Source organism: Oryctolagus cuniculus, chromosome 1 (assembly GCF_051225735.1).
Source record: "Oryctolagus cuniculus isolate XC-2025 breed Fujian yellow rabbit chromosome 1, ASM5122573v1, whole genome shotgun sequence".
NCBI lineage: Eukaryota > Metazoa > Chordata > Mammalia > Lagomorpha > Leporidae > Oryctolagus > Oryctolagus cuniculus.
Window position 1 is genome coordinate 53,885,676 of NC_142867.1, and position 14,650 is coordinate 53,900,325.

General features: G+C 50.2%; 1 protein-coding gene across 2 annotated transcripts in view; it reads right to left on the minus strand.

Moving 5' to 3' along the window:
- PARVA (parvin alpha) overlaps nt 1-12,443 on the minus strand; it is a 167,573-nt gene extending 155,130 nt beyond the window's left edge. The window contains exon 1 of one of the 2 annotated variants that reach the window (XM_051824848.3): nt 12,139-12,436. In XM_051824848.3, the coding sequence (XP_051680808.1) occupies nt 12,139-12,274 (136 nt within the window). In that variant the 5' untranslated portion in view covers nt 12,275-12,436. Of the gene's footprint in view, nt 1-12,138 lie in introns of both variants that reach the window. The other variant, XM_051824857.3, reaches the window with a different exon arrangement.
- Between the last annotated feature and the right edge of the window lie 2,207 nt (nt 12,444-14,650).

Sequence of the window (14,650 nt, forward strand, 5' to 3'; positions counted from 1 at the left end):
CACCGGTGCTGTGCTAGACCCCTGGGGTACAAATGTGAGCAGACGCCTGGCGTCTGCAGGGAAATGAAAGAGAAGGGCTGAGGCCAGGGCCCCAGCCCGGTGAGGCCTCCCTGGCCAGGGACTGCGGTCCTCAGGCCAAGCTCGTTTGGATACCCTACCGATGTCAGCCTGTGCAACCTACTAAGAACTTACCAGAATGCTTACATCTGTGTTTTTTTTTTTTTTATTAGTATTTTACTACTGAAGTTGTGGTGAGACGTCTCTCAGATGTTGTTCTTTTTTTCCATGACTGTGAGTGGAGATTTTAGATGCTTACAAATGTTTACACGAGGATTTCATCTCTCCTCCTGTAGTAATAGCTACAACCTAATTATGAACTGTGCTTGTTCACCAAATGGAGATATTCCATGAGACAAGGAGGCTGGTTCCTAACACGGAGGTGTCCTTGGGCCCGGGCCCACTTATCCCCGTCTCCATCTCCTCCTCCCGACACAGAGGTGCCTTCATTAGTGCAGGGAAGAAAGAGGTCTTTGTGATGATGTAATTCCCAGACCACCCGACAGACACAATAAAACTGAATTTGAGAGAAGCCTGGTGAAATCAGAGCTCGGAACTCACACAATACCAGGGCTGCAGGGCCCTGTGAGGTTATTTAGCCTAATCCTCCAATATTAGAAACGGGCAGTTAATATAAGAAAGGGGGAGAAATCCGTATGAAGTCACACAACCAATGAGTGGGGGGCTATTTTCCCCACCAAAGTGAATATGGGGAGATTCATTCCACAGAAATTCCAAGATCATTATGTGTTAAATATTTTACCAGGCAGGAGGGCGGCAGGAGGGTCTCACCACAGTGTGTGCCACACACAGCCACACGTGGTGGCAGTGCCACGTGGCCAGTGCTACAGCACAGCAGGAACAAGGCACCGAGGGGCCAGAGAAGGGACTGTCCCCCTTTCCCTGGAGGTGCAATGGAAAGCTCCATGCAGAGGGGATGTCCGAGTTTGGTCTTGATGAACGAATAGAGTTTATAGAGCAGAAGATCTTTCTAGAAAGGTGTATTAGCATGTGACAAGGTAAAAGCCTGTGAAAGAACAGGATGTGTCTGGGGAATGAAGGGTGGTTTGCTGCGGCTAAAATGGAGATTTTTTTTGGGGGGGGGGAGGGAAATAGAGGAGACAGCATCAAAAAGTAAAGGAAAGAGTGGTTGTGACATTCTTGAATGCTATGCTGAGAAATTTGCCGTGGGGAGAAGTTATCTTTGTGTTTTTTTTTTTAACTTTTTTTAAAAAAAATTTTTTTGACAGGTAGAGTTAGACAATGAGAGAGAGAGAGACAGAGAGAAAGGTCTTCCTTTTTCCGTTGGTTCACCCCCCAAGTAGCCACTACGGCCGGTGTGCTGCAGCTGGCACTGCACCGATCCAAAGCCAGGAGCCAGGTGCTTCCTCCTGGTCTCCCATGCCGGTGCAGGGCCCAAGCACTGGGCCATCCTCCACTGCCTTCCTGGGCCACAGCAGAGAGCTGGACTGGAAGAGGAGTGACCAGGACAGAATCCAGCACCCCAACCGGGACTAGAACCCGGTGTGCCAGCGCCGCAGGCGGAGGATTAGCCTAGTGAGCCACAGCGCCAGCTCTTTTAACTTTTTATAAGATCTATCAGTCGATCTATCTGAAAGGCAGAGTGAGTGGGAGAGTGAGAGAGAGAGAGAGGGAGATCTTCCATCTACTGGTTTATTCCCAAAATGGCCACAACAGGTCTGGACTAGGCTGACGTAAGGAGCCAGAAACTCCATCCTGGTCTCCCAAGTGGATGGTAGGAGCCACCACCTGCTACCTTTCCAGCTGCATTAGCAAGGAGCTGGATCAGAAGCAGAGCAGCTGGGACTCACACCAGCACTCCAATATGGCACACCGGCATCACGACTCACAGCTTAATCTGCCACCCCACAACAGTGGCCCTTGCTCTGTGTCTGCAGAAACATCATATTGGGATGGACGCTGTCACACAGTGGGTGGAGTCACTGCTTGGGACGCCCATGCCCCATATCAGAGTGCTACTTTGGGTGCTGATCACTCAGCTCTGGTCCAGCTTCTTGCTCATGCACCTGGGAGGTGGCCAGGGATGGCCTGAATGGTTGGGTTCCCAGGCTACTCTCATGGGAGATGAGGATGGAGTTCCAGGCTCATGGCTTCAGCCTGTCCCAGTCCTGACTGCTGAAGACATGTGGGGAATGAAGACTGATCTGGCTCCCTCTCTCTGCCTTTCAAATAGATTAAAAAAAAATTTTTTTTTAACTTATTCGCAGAAGGATGAAGGAAGGATGAACAAAAAGGGACCAGATATGGGGAGGCCACTTGGATGGATGCTACAATATTTCAGGTAGAAGATAAACAAGCAGTCTAAAAGCAGCAGCACTTGCGAGGCCTTGATGAAAGCAGTGATATGGAGGAGGCAGAACCAGCAGGACTTCCTGAGGGATGAAAAGGAGCCATGTCCAGCCTGCTGTATTTTGTGCAGCCTACATGAGTGGAAACCATCCTCAGAGTGCTAAGAATGGCTTTTAGATTTTTAAATGGCTGTAAAGGGACACAAAAAAACTATGTGAAATTCCAATCTCACTGTCCATAACTAACATGTTATAGGGACCCATTTACCCATCTTCTGGCAGGGGCTGGAGCCTTTGTTCTGCCAAGGGCCATCTGGATACTTACAACACCATTCACAGACCATGCAAAATTATCAACTCAAAAATCAGCATGCTACAGATTTACTGGATTTCGAGTCCTGCGTGAGGTTGCTTTGGTAGGGCCAGACCAAATGATCTTGCGAGCCTTGTACAGCCCACCAGCTGGAAGTTCCCCACCCCTGGACAGTAACAGAGGCAGAGTTGAACAGCTGAGACCAAGGCTGTAGAAGCTGCAGAGGCTAAAATATTTACTATCAGGTCCTTTAAGACAAAGTGCTGACCTCCGAAATAAAAGCCTGCAACAGTTCTGCCTTGGGCAGCTGGGCAGCTGGTAGACGAGTAGACATGGATTTGTGTATATGAAACAAACAAGAACTCCATGGAAGGCACGTGGAGTTTGAGGATCCTGTGACACAGTCAAGAGACAGCGGGAAGATGCATGTGGGATATGGGCGAGGATCAGTATCTGAGATATGGATTTGGGAATCATCTGTGGGCAGATGGTGGCTGAAGCTATGAGAGCAGGTGAGAGAACCTGGGGGGAGGAGGCGTGTGTGTGTTGGGGGCGGGGAGTGGAGGGAACAACAGGACGAAGCAGGAGAAGCTAAAAACCCCAGGAACCACTCACTGGAGGGCAAACAGTACAAAGTCTGTGAAGGGGTCTGAAAAGCAGTAGTTAGGGACCCAGTGTGGGTAAGGCCAAGGGAGACGATGACTTTAAGGAACTGAGAAAGCAAACCAATGCCAAATGCTGCTAAGAGCCCAAGTGGAACTGTGATTGAAAAGGAGAAAACCTGGCGACAGCAGCTGGGGAAGTCACAAAGTGGCGGGAACAGAACCGGTGCTGATCGCCAGCTGCTTCCAGGCCTCCACGCTGTCCCCTGGTGTTCGGCCTCTCACACAGCTCCCAGCCTCCTTCCCAGTCTGTCATCTCCTCGCCCATCTTCCAAACACTAGAAAGCCCTGGGGATCAGTCCGGGGAGTGCTCCCGTTTTCTCTGCACGCTCCCTTCCTCTGTGACCCCATCCATGTTCACGTGGCTCCACGTGGCTGCACACTATTGTGTCTCCAGGCCAAACCAACCACAACCTCATCACCTCCACTGGGAAGCCCAACAGGCACCTCTAACTGGGCAGGTCCAAAACTAAGCTCCTCTCCCTCCTCTCCAAACCAGGTCATCCTGCAGAATTCTCCACCAAAGTGGGGGGAAGGGAGATCAATTCTACCTTTCCCGTTCTTCAAACCCAAACACAATCCTGGCTTCACCCTCTCAGCTTCCATTCAATTCTTCCGTTAATCCCCCGTGCTGTGTCTTCAAAATACACCCAGAATTTGAGGTTCACCCGTTCTGTTGCCACTGCTCTGCCCCCAGACTGCTACCGCATCTCTCACCTGGATCTTTCTAGAAGCCTCCAAACCCACCTCCCTGCTCTTGTCCCAGCATCACTTAACACCATCAGAGTGATCCTCTTGAAACGGAAGAGGCATCATGCAATTCCTCTGCACAACGCTCTCCCAAACTTTCCTATCCTACTCTGCATGAGGGTGCCAGTCTCGCTGCGGCCTCCAAGGCCTTTCACGCCCTGCCCCAGCCCTCGCTCTAAAGACCTCCGGGGTCTGCTGCCTTGCTCTCTCCTCCAGCCACGTGGACCTCCTTACTGACCCTCAGCAACATGGCAGGTCCAGTCCTGCCTCGGGGCCGCTGCACTGAACATTTTCCTCCTGCAAAATATACATTTGGCTCTCCCCCTCACCTCCTTCAGGTCCTGACTCACACATGCCTTTCTATTGAAGACCATCAGCCCACCACCACCCAGGACTCTGTCTCCTCTCCCTGTTTTATTTCATGCAATAGCAATTATCACATGCTTATCCAAATACACACATTTTACCCATTTATCTTGTTTATTAGTTCTCCCCCCTACGAGAATGTAAGCTCCATGAAGGCAGGCATTTTGTCTGATTCCCACCCTCTTCCAGCACCTGTATCATACCTGCTACACGGCAGACACTCAATCAATAATCAGTGGAAGAATGGAATGGCTCAGAAAGTGACCAGGAGATAAGAAGGGAGAAGCAGGAGAGCCGATGAAGAGGAAACCAGCAGTCAGGAGCCTGTTCTCCTACGGGAAAGACAGCACATTTACAGAAGGCTGGAGCGCAGGGGTGGGCGGGGGGCAAGAGAAGACTGGGGATAGGAGACACAGGGTCCCTGGCTGCGGCAAGTGTGAGAGGCAGCTGAGAGGAACAGCCCCATGAGCAAGGCCTCGTCAGAAGGCACGAAGACAGGAAGGGACTGGAAATGAGAGCTGGGATATGGGCTGGACGGGGCAGAGTGACAGAAACTCAAAATCGCTCTCACCTAGTTCTTAATGTTCTACCTCAAGGTCTGGGGGAAGCACTTGACTGGTGAGGGCCTGGGCAAGACACATGGGAAAATGCAAATGAAACTGATTAGGAGAGGAGAAAGGACTGTTCCACACTGCTGAGGGTCTGCTCACTCTAGAAGCCACTCATCTGCTGCAGGGCTTGGGGGCCTTCCCCAGCAACACTGAACGGACAGCGAGACCCAAGAGGTGAGCACAGAATTACAGAATTGTGAAAGTCAGGTCCTCATCCCATACTTGATGCACTAGACAAAGTGAGCTGAAATGGGCAAAGGGCAGGAATGGGCGTGGCTGCTGATCCGGCGTGGGGGCCTCCCCTGGCTGATTCAATGCAAGATGGTGATCCTGGAAGGGCAGGCCTTGAGGATAGAGCTGGAGGAAGAGGGATGGAAAGCAGGTAAGAGCAACAGGGGAGGGCCACGCCCAACACAAATGGGGGCTGGAAACCCAATTCACTGAGGAAAACCAAGGCCCCTCAGCTACAACCCCGAGAATGACCCCAGGGATTTTTAAATGCTGGCAGGTGATGCTGGGGGGAACGCAAGGGTCTGGCTTGCAAAGGAAGGTCCCCTAGCTACTAACTGAACCCAAACAATGCCACAGGCACTTCATACAGACACGGGCTACTAGGCTACTTACAGAGCCTGCAGAACCTTCTGCAGGCCATAATAAACTTCAAAGCCTCTTTAAAACTGACTCATCAACTTTAAAAGCTACTATTATTCACACTATGCAATACATGGTGCACACTCTCTCATAGAAGCCTCATCTTCCATGTAAAGAGGGAATTTTTGTTCCCATTCTATAGACAAAGAAAAAAGAGGCCTGGAGGTTTTCAGGAGCCCATCCTAAATCACAGCAACAAATAAGAGGCTAGACCAGAAATCAAGCCCAAATCCTAAAGACCATACTTTCTATTCTTAGTCTCCCTTGCTCTGGGACACTGTTTTTCATCAGGGGTGATGATGACTGCAATGCATTTCTTATGAGACTTAAGTCATTCCATGATGTGTGTGTCAGGAATCCTTAGGAAGGATATGTTCTTATATGAAATTGTTGCCCTACACAGGCCAAATAATGCATATAAATTGAGCATCCCTAAGCTGAAAATCCAAAATCTGAAATGTTACAAAATCTAAACCTTTTAAAGTAGCTGACCCATTATTCAAAAGTTCCAGACTTTGAGCATTTCAAATTGCAGATTCCAGATTCAAGATGTTAACCTGGTAAAGTCTATGCAAATATTCCAAATCCAAAATCCTCTGACCTGAAACACTTCTGACCCCAAGCATTTCAGATAAGGTATACTCAACCAATAGCATGTCTCTCCAGTCTTTGTGTCCTACCGTGGGGCACAGCGGGTATCAAACGAACAGGAGTCTTTAGGCACAGAAGAATTCTCTGCTGAAGCACTGAGACATTTTGTGGACAGGGCGATGTCAGTAGTCTTGGGGAAAATACAAAGAACAGAAGACCCTACAACACTAAAGGGAAAGTGGAAGAAGAGAGATTCTGCAGGGCACAGAGCTGTGAGTTTGTGCAGGATGCACAGCAAGACCCAACCTCACTGAGCCTTCAACGGGTACCACACTGAGACCCCGCACACACAGTCATTCCACACCAACCCCACTGGAGCTGGGTAGTGACTGGCCCCTTTAGAAGAAGCCATGAGCTCTTCCACGAGTTCATTTACAGCCACTGGATTAGCTAATTAGATCTTGCACTTGGTTTCAAAAACCCAATTGAGTATATCTGAGATAGGGAAGCGCATGGGGTTAGAGTGAGAAACATAAAAATGTCTTTGAGTCAGTTAATAGCAAACTCAATGAGCGAAAGAACAAGGTACTGTGGCTGGTGGAATAAACAAAAGCAACCTTGGCCGGCACCACAGCTCACTAGGCTAATCCTCCGCCTGCGGTGCCAGCACACCGGGTTCTAGTCCCGGTTGGGGCACTGGTTCTGTCCCAGTTGCTCCTCTTCCAGTCCAGCTCTCTGCTGTGGCCTAGGAAGGCAGTGGAGGATGGCCCAAGTCCTTGGGCCTTGTTCCCGCATGGGAGACCAGGAGGAAGCACCTGGCTCCTGGCTTCGGATCGGCGCAGTGCAGCGGCCGTAGCGGCCATTTGGGGGGTGAACCAAAGGAAAAAGGAAGGCCTTTGTCTCTAACTCTGCCTGTCCAAAAAAAAAAAAAAAAAAAAAAAGCAATCTGAGCTGCAATAGTAGTACACTATGGCTAGGCTAGAGTGAGGGAGACAGCGGTCCTGCCCTAATCTAGGCTACTCAGCTTAGACCACTACTGAACCATGTTGACTTCTGATTAGCTCACTGTGACAGGGTCTGCTAGGAACTGTCCACTCCCCGCACTGTGCACAGCGCTGTGCACCATAAAGGAGCTGGTCCCCACATGTTGCTCACCAGATTCCCTTATCCTGGTAACTCCTCACCAGGTGCAGCCAACGGGAAACCCTAGAAGACTCAGAGGCTGAAGAAGAAAATATGCTTTTTTTTTTTAAACTTTTATTTAATGAATATAAATTTCCAAAGTACAGCTTATGGATTACAATGGGTTCCCCCCCATAACGTCCCTCCCACCCGCAACCCTCCCCTTTCCCATTCCCTCTCCCCTTCCATTCACATCAAGATTCATTTTCGATTCTCTTTATATACAGAAGATCAGTTTAGCATGCATTAAGTAAAGATTTCAACAGTTTGCTCCCACACAGAAACATAAAGTGAAAAATACTGTTTCAGTACTAGTTATAGCATTAAATCTCAATGTACAGCACACTAAGGACAGAGATCCTACATGAGGAGTAAGTGCACAGTGACTCCTGTTGTTGACTTAACAAATTGACACTCTTGTTTATGGCATCAGTAATCACCCTAGGCTCTTGTCATGAGCTGCCAAGGCTATGGAAGCCCCCTGAGTTCACCGACTCTGATCATATTTAGACAAGGCCATGGTCAAAGTGGAAGTTCTCTCCTCCCTTCAGAGAAAGGTACCTCCTTCTTTGATGACCCATTCTTTCCACTGGGATCCCACTCACGGAGATCTTTCATTTAGGTGTTTTTTTTTTTTTTCCCCAGAGTGTCTTGGCTTTCCATGCCTGAAATACTCTCATGGGCATTTCAGCCGGATCCGCATGCCTTAAGGACTGATTCTGAGGCCAGAGTGCTGTTTAGGACATCTGCCATTCTATGGGTCTGCTGTGTATCTCACTTCCCATGTTGGATCGTTCTCTCCCTTTTTTCTTCTATCAGCTAGTATTTGCAGACACTATTCTTGTTTATGTGATCCCTTTGGTTCTTAGTCCTATCATTATGATCAATTGTGAAAAGAAATTGACCACTGGGACTAGTGAGATGGCATTGGTACATGCCACCTTGATGGGATTGAATTCGAATCCCCTGGTATGTTTCTAACTCTACTGTTTGAGGTAAGTCAGCTTGAGCGTGTCCCGAATTGCACATCTCTTCCCTCTCTTATTCCCACTCTTATATTTAACAGCGATCACTTTTAAGTTTCAGCACTTAAGAAGAATTGTGTATTGATTACAGTATTCAACCAAAAGTATTAAGTAGAACAAACAAAAAAAAAATACTAAGAGGGATAACGAATTAAGTTGTTCATTAACAGTTAGGGCAAGGGCTGATCAAGTCACCGTTTCTCATAGTGTTCATTTCACTTTAACAGGTTTCCTTTTTGGTGCTCAGTTAGTTGTCACCTATCAGGGAGAACAAGTGGTATTTGTCCCTTTGGGATTGGCTTATTTCACTCAGCATAATGTTTTCCAAATTCCTAACAGGGATCACTTTTCAGTTAAAATTTAAACACCTAAGAATAATTGTGTGTTAATTACAGAGTTCAACCAATGGTACTAGAACAAAAAAAAACTAAAATGGATAAAGTATTACATTGTACATCAACCGTCAGGACAAGAGCTGATCAAGTCACTGTTTCTCATAGTGTCCATTTCACTTCAACAAGTTTCCTCTTTGGTGCTCAGTTAGTTGTCGCCGATCAGGGAGAACATACGATATTTGTCCCTTTGGGACTGGCTTAATTCACTCAGCATGATGTTTTCCAAATTCCTCCATCTTGTTGCAAATGACCGGGTTTCGTTGTTTTTGACTGCTGTATAGTATTCGATAGAGTACATGTCCCATAATTTCTTTATCCAGTCTACCGTTGATGGGCATTTGGGTTGGTTCCAGGTCTTAGCTATTGTGAATTGAGCTGCAATAAACATTAATGTGCAGACAGCTTGTTTGTTTGCCAATTTTGTTTCCTTTGGGTAAATTCCAAGGAGTGGGATGGCTGGGTTGAATGGTAGGGTTATATTCAGGTTTCTGAGGAATCTCCAGACTGACTTCCATAGTGGCTTAACCAATTTGCATTCCCACCAACAGTGGGGTAGTGTCCCTTTTTCCCCACATCCTCTCCAGCAGCTTTTTTTTTTTTTTTAAGATTTTTGTTTATTTTAAAGGCAGAGTTATAGAGAGACAAAGAGGGAGAGAGATCTTATCTGCTGGTTCACTCCCCAAATGGTCGCATCAGCCAGAGCTAGGCCAGACCAAAGCCAGGAGCTTCACATGAGTACAGTGGCCCAAGCACTTGTGCCATCTGCTGCTGCTTTCCCAGGTGCATTAGCAGGGAGCTGGATCGGAAGTGGAGCAGCCAGGACTTGAACTGGTGCCCATATGGGATGCCGGTGCCACAGAGGGCGGCTTTACCCACCACACCACAAGAATCTGCATTTCTTGTGCCACTCTGCTCCACCTGCACATTTCTGATCATGGCTAAGTCCCTCTGCAATGACAGCTTCTGGCAGGCAGCCTCTCTTCCAGGACTCCAACCTCCTCCAGGTTCCAGTTGGCTTCACTTGCCCCTTGGGCCCAGGAGTGGGAACAGCTCCTACCTATTGCTGGCCCACAGGTGCAGCAGCCTCCCTTCTTGGTTCCCTTAACCCTGCCCACAGCTAGGTCAACAGTCTCTTCACTAAATTATTTCCAAAATCCCAACTATATTGGCCTTCTGCTTCCTGCAGTGACCTTGATTCCAACTGAAGAGGCAGCATACCAGAGGGCCTTATAAACCACATCCATTCTTTGAGGATAACTATAAGAGCAGAGGCTGTTTGCTTGGTTAAGGGAAGACTCCAGAAAGCAGGCTAGTCTACTTTAAAAAGATGAAAGGCCATCACGAGGTTCTTTCTATTCTCCTGGCCCCACAAACAGTAGTACAGAGAGATTAACGTTTGGCTAAATAGAAAGTCAATTTTCCTATAGAGTTGGTCAAGATGGGGTGAGTATTCATGGTACATCTAAGTTTCAATAATTCTTAAGTCTACTCGTAAGCAGGATGAGCCTATACAAGGAAACTGGAGGAAAAACCTGGAAGGACAGTTCAGAGAGAGGCTTTCAAGCCAGGATTTCATGATTTGCCACCAACTGTATACTACTCAACAGGTTACCAAAATAGGAGCATGCACTTTCCAAGGCTTCAGTCTTACAAGCTGGAAAATTCCAGAAACAGTTCACATGTTTTATGTTGCATGTCATTCTACATATTGTGACAGAATCTCGGGCTGCCCCTCTCTGTCCCACTTGGGACATGAGTCATCCTCCTATCCAGCGTATCTGTTATGTATAAGTTACCCACTTATTAGTCGCTTAGCCGTCATCAAGGTCATCAGATCCACTGTCGCGAGGTCGACACAGTGCTTGTGTTCCAATTACCCTTCTGCAGAAGCCTGACGCTCTATCCCCACGCCTGTGTCATTCACCTCACTTGATATCATCACACAGGCATTGCAGCCCCTCACATAACCACACCAAGCACGAGGATGAGAGACAGACCAGGTTACATAGCATGTATTACAACATTGTTACAATTGTGGCATCTACTGGTGCTAACCTCTTTTTAAGTTAAATGTCATCAAAGGTATGCCTGTATAGGAAAACACAGTATATATCCGGGGTTCAGTGCTATGTACGGTTTCCTCCATCTACTGGGGGTCTTGGACGCAGGTAGGTTTACAAGGACCACTGTAACCAGTAGTGTTTTACTGCTTCCTCCTTCCGTCTAGAGAATAGAAATCCAGTTCTTAAGGTCGACCTGGGTTCAATCTCAGCATTAAAGTTTTCACGCTTTAAGGTACCTCAAGAACATAAAACTTACTTTACATGTCAGCATCAAAGCTTTCCAAGAGGTTATTTCCTGTCCATGAGCAGTCTATAAAACACGCTTCCTAACCCTGCATCTCATAGCCACACACCTGTCACTAACCGCCTTCATGAGAACCGCCGCCTTATTTTCCAAACCACGACCAGGATGCTAAATCCACCCGCGAGACAAAATGCATTACATGCAAATTATTGTGGAAAAAAAAAAATTACGATCGCCTCAATTCATGCCGGTTGTGATTTCCCCGGATCAGAGTTTATCATTACTACACCGGGGGACCGCTAGGACTGCCAGTTCCCCACGCATTCATTCAGCAAACGACCGATGCTAACTAATCCCCCGCACCAACGCAGGCCTAGGGATGGACGACAGGGCCGCGGGGGCCAGAGCCGCCAGGCTGCTGCAAGAGGACTCCACAGGAAACGGCCAGATTGCAGACCAATGAAGGCAGAGCGCGAGCGTGACGGCGCCCAGGAAAAGTTTCAGCGGAAACTTGGGAAATGCCAGCTTTGGGGCGCGGAGAGGGCGGAGACACGGGCCTAGCGGCGGCGGCGGCGGCGGCAGCAGCCTACGAGCCGAGTCCAGGCCTGGGCTCCGCGTCCCGCCGCCTCCCGCTGTCTGCCACGCGGCGCGCGTCCGCGGCCCCGCAGGGGCGCCTGCCCGGGAAGGCAGCGCCGGGCGGCCGTGGCCAGGCGCCCACAGGGCCGGAGGCGGCGGGGCCGCGGTGCGGGGTGCGCCTCGCTCTCCCGCCCGCCGCTCCCGGGAAGCGAGCGCGCGCCCCACCGCGCCGGGCACCCGCCGCGCGCTCCCGCCCGGCCCCGGAGCCCCGGCTCCTCCGGGCCCCGACCCGCGCCGCTCTCCCCGGCTCGGCCGCACTCACCCTCCTTGGCTTTCTTCCTCCGGGCCAGGGTGCCCCCGAGTTTCCCCAGGAAGGAGTCATCTTTCTTGCGGGACGGGGGCGACTTGGGAGTGGGGGACTTGGGGGCAGAGGGGGACTTCTGCGGGGAGGTGGCCATGGCGGCGGAGCGGGCAGCCGCGGGCCGGGCGGGACGCGGCGCTGGAGCTGAGCGGACGCGGCGGGCGGCGGCGGCGGGACTGAGGCTGCGGCTTCCCAAACGGAAGCGGAATTATTCCAAGCATTCGAAGCAGCTCACGCTCGCCTTTCCCTTCCCTCGCTCCCTCCCTCGCGCCGCCCTCCGCCCGGGAAGGCGCTGCCCGCGTCCCAGGGCTGCCCGGGGAGGGGAGGACGCCCCTAATTCGCCCCCCGTGGGGCAAGTGGCCTCATCTGTTAAGTGTATGCGTGGGCCCGTGTAAGCCTGCAGGCGGCGAGGGCTTTGCGTCCAGCACGCTCCCCGGCACACCTTGGGAGCTGCACCGAAGCTGGCCTGGGGCTGGGTCCCCACTTCCCGCGTGGCTATGAGTCCCGTAGCTTTTGCCCACCGAACACGGACAGCCACTCCGGCACGCAGCCGTGGCCGTCCACCTACAAGTGAGGCTCATGAGAGGAGGGTCAAGGTGCTCGTTCTTGCAAGAAATCTGGGTTTCTAGCACTTCAACAGCTTGTACAAAGAAGGGTCCCACATGTGGGTGGAAACGGGAATGGAAAAGGCTCAAGTATGGACTCCTGTGAATTCCACGACCCCACCCCCTCTTATCCCGCCTGAACAAAAAGAACAGTGATGGGGAGTGACACAACACAGCGCTCGGGACTCATCCTGGAAATGATTCAAAGGCACAAGCTTGTGCTTGCTCATCTTGAGTTCTCAGTGGGACTCTCGGTGTCTGCCTTTCACACACAGCCCCCTGGGCAACCGCGTCTCTTCCTCGTGGCTCTTGCCCCGTAGCTACAGCTGATGGAATCTGGGTGAACACCTGACCCACAGGGAACACCTGCCTGACAGCCAGTCAGGTGGCCCCAATCTGGAATCCGAGCACCAGGCTGAGGTTCAAAGCTGGGCTGCTCTTAGCACATGCATGCTGATGAGTAGGGAAACAAAAGCGTGGAGGAAAGAAAGCTCCGGAAGCCTTGCGATCCCAGCCAGTAATGGAAAACTGCGGGGAGCAGCCACCTGGATCCGGAGTCTCTTCCCAGCCCCCACTTGCAGGTCCCAGAGATCAGCTGTGCTTCCTTCCCAGGAGATGCGAATAAAGCAGTCTGATAACCCCCTCCACCTTAACTGGAGCCAATCAGCAAACTGCAGCAGCTGAAATTTAACCAGATGGTCTGTAGATTCTCGGCAGGGTACAGGTTCATCTTATCTGTGCTGCAGCGTCATAATTTTACCTTTTTGGAAAATGAGACTTTTGTTGCTCCCTTTGACTTGGTAGAAAGCAGAGAAGTCCTGATGTCTGCTGGCCTGGGAGGACTGCCATAAGCCTCTGCCCCGCTCCCCAAAGATCTTAAAGAGATAGTGAGAAGCCAAATAAAAGCATAGTTTTAAAAAAGATTTATTGGGGCAGGCGCTGTAGCTCAGTAGTTTAAAGCCCCAGCCTCTTCGAGTCCTGGCTGCTCCACTTCTGATCCAGCTCCCTGCTAATGCGCCCCAGGGAAAGCAGTAGAAGATGGCCCAAGTCCTTAGGCTCCTGCACACACATGGGAGACCCGGAAGAAGTTCCTGGATCCTGGCTTTGGATCAGCCCAGCTCCGGCTGTTGAAGCCATATGGGGAGTGAACCAGCAGATGGAAGAATTTTCTGTCTCTACCTCTCTCTGTAACTCTTTGAAATATAATAAATCTTAAAATAAATAAAAAAGAAAAATGGGAGCTGACACTGCCTTTCAAATAAATAAATATTTATAAAAAAAAATTTAGGGCTGCTGCCTGCAGTGCAGGCATCCCATATGGGTGCTGGTTCGAGTCCCGGCTGCTCCTCTTCCCATCCAGCTCTCTGCTATGGCCTGGGAAAGCAGTGGAAGATGGCCCAAGTCCTTGGGCTCCTGCACCCACGTGGGAGACCTGGAAGAAGCTCCTGGCTTTGGATCAGCCCAGCTCTGGCCATTGCAGCTATTTGGGGAGTGAACCAGCAGATGGAAGACTTCTCTCTCTCACCTCTGCCTCAGCCTCAGCCTCTGTAACTCTGCCTTTCAAACAAATCTTTTAAAAAGTTATTTTATTTATTTAAAAGAGTTACAAAGGGAGAGAAAAATCCTCATCTGCTGGTTCACTCCTCAAAGGACCACAAACAGGCTGAACCCAGGCACCAGGAACTCCCTCAGGGTCTCCCATGTGGATGGCAGGGGCCCAAGCACTTGGGCCATCTTCCACTGCCTTCCCAGGTCCATTAGCACGGAGCTGAATCGAAAGTGGAGCAGCCTGGACTGAAATCTGCACTCCTATGGGGTGCTGGTGTTCTAGGCAGCGGCTTAGCCCACTGCGCCATGACACTGGCCGC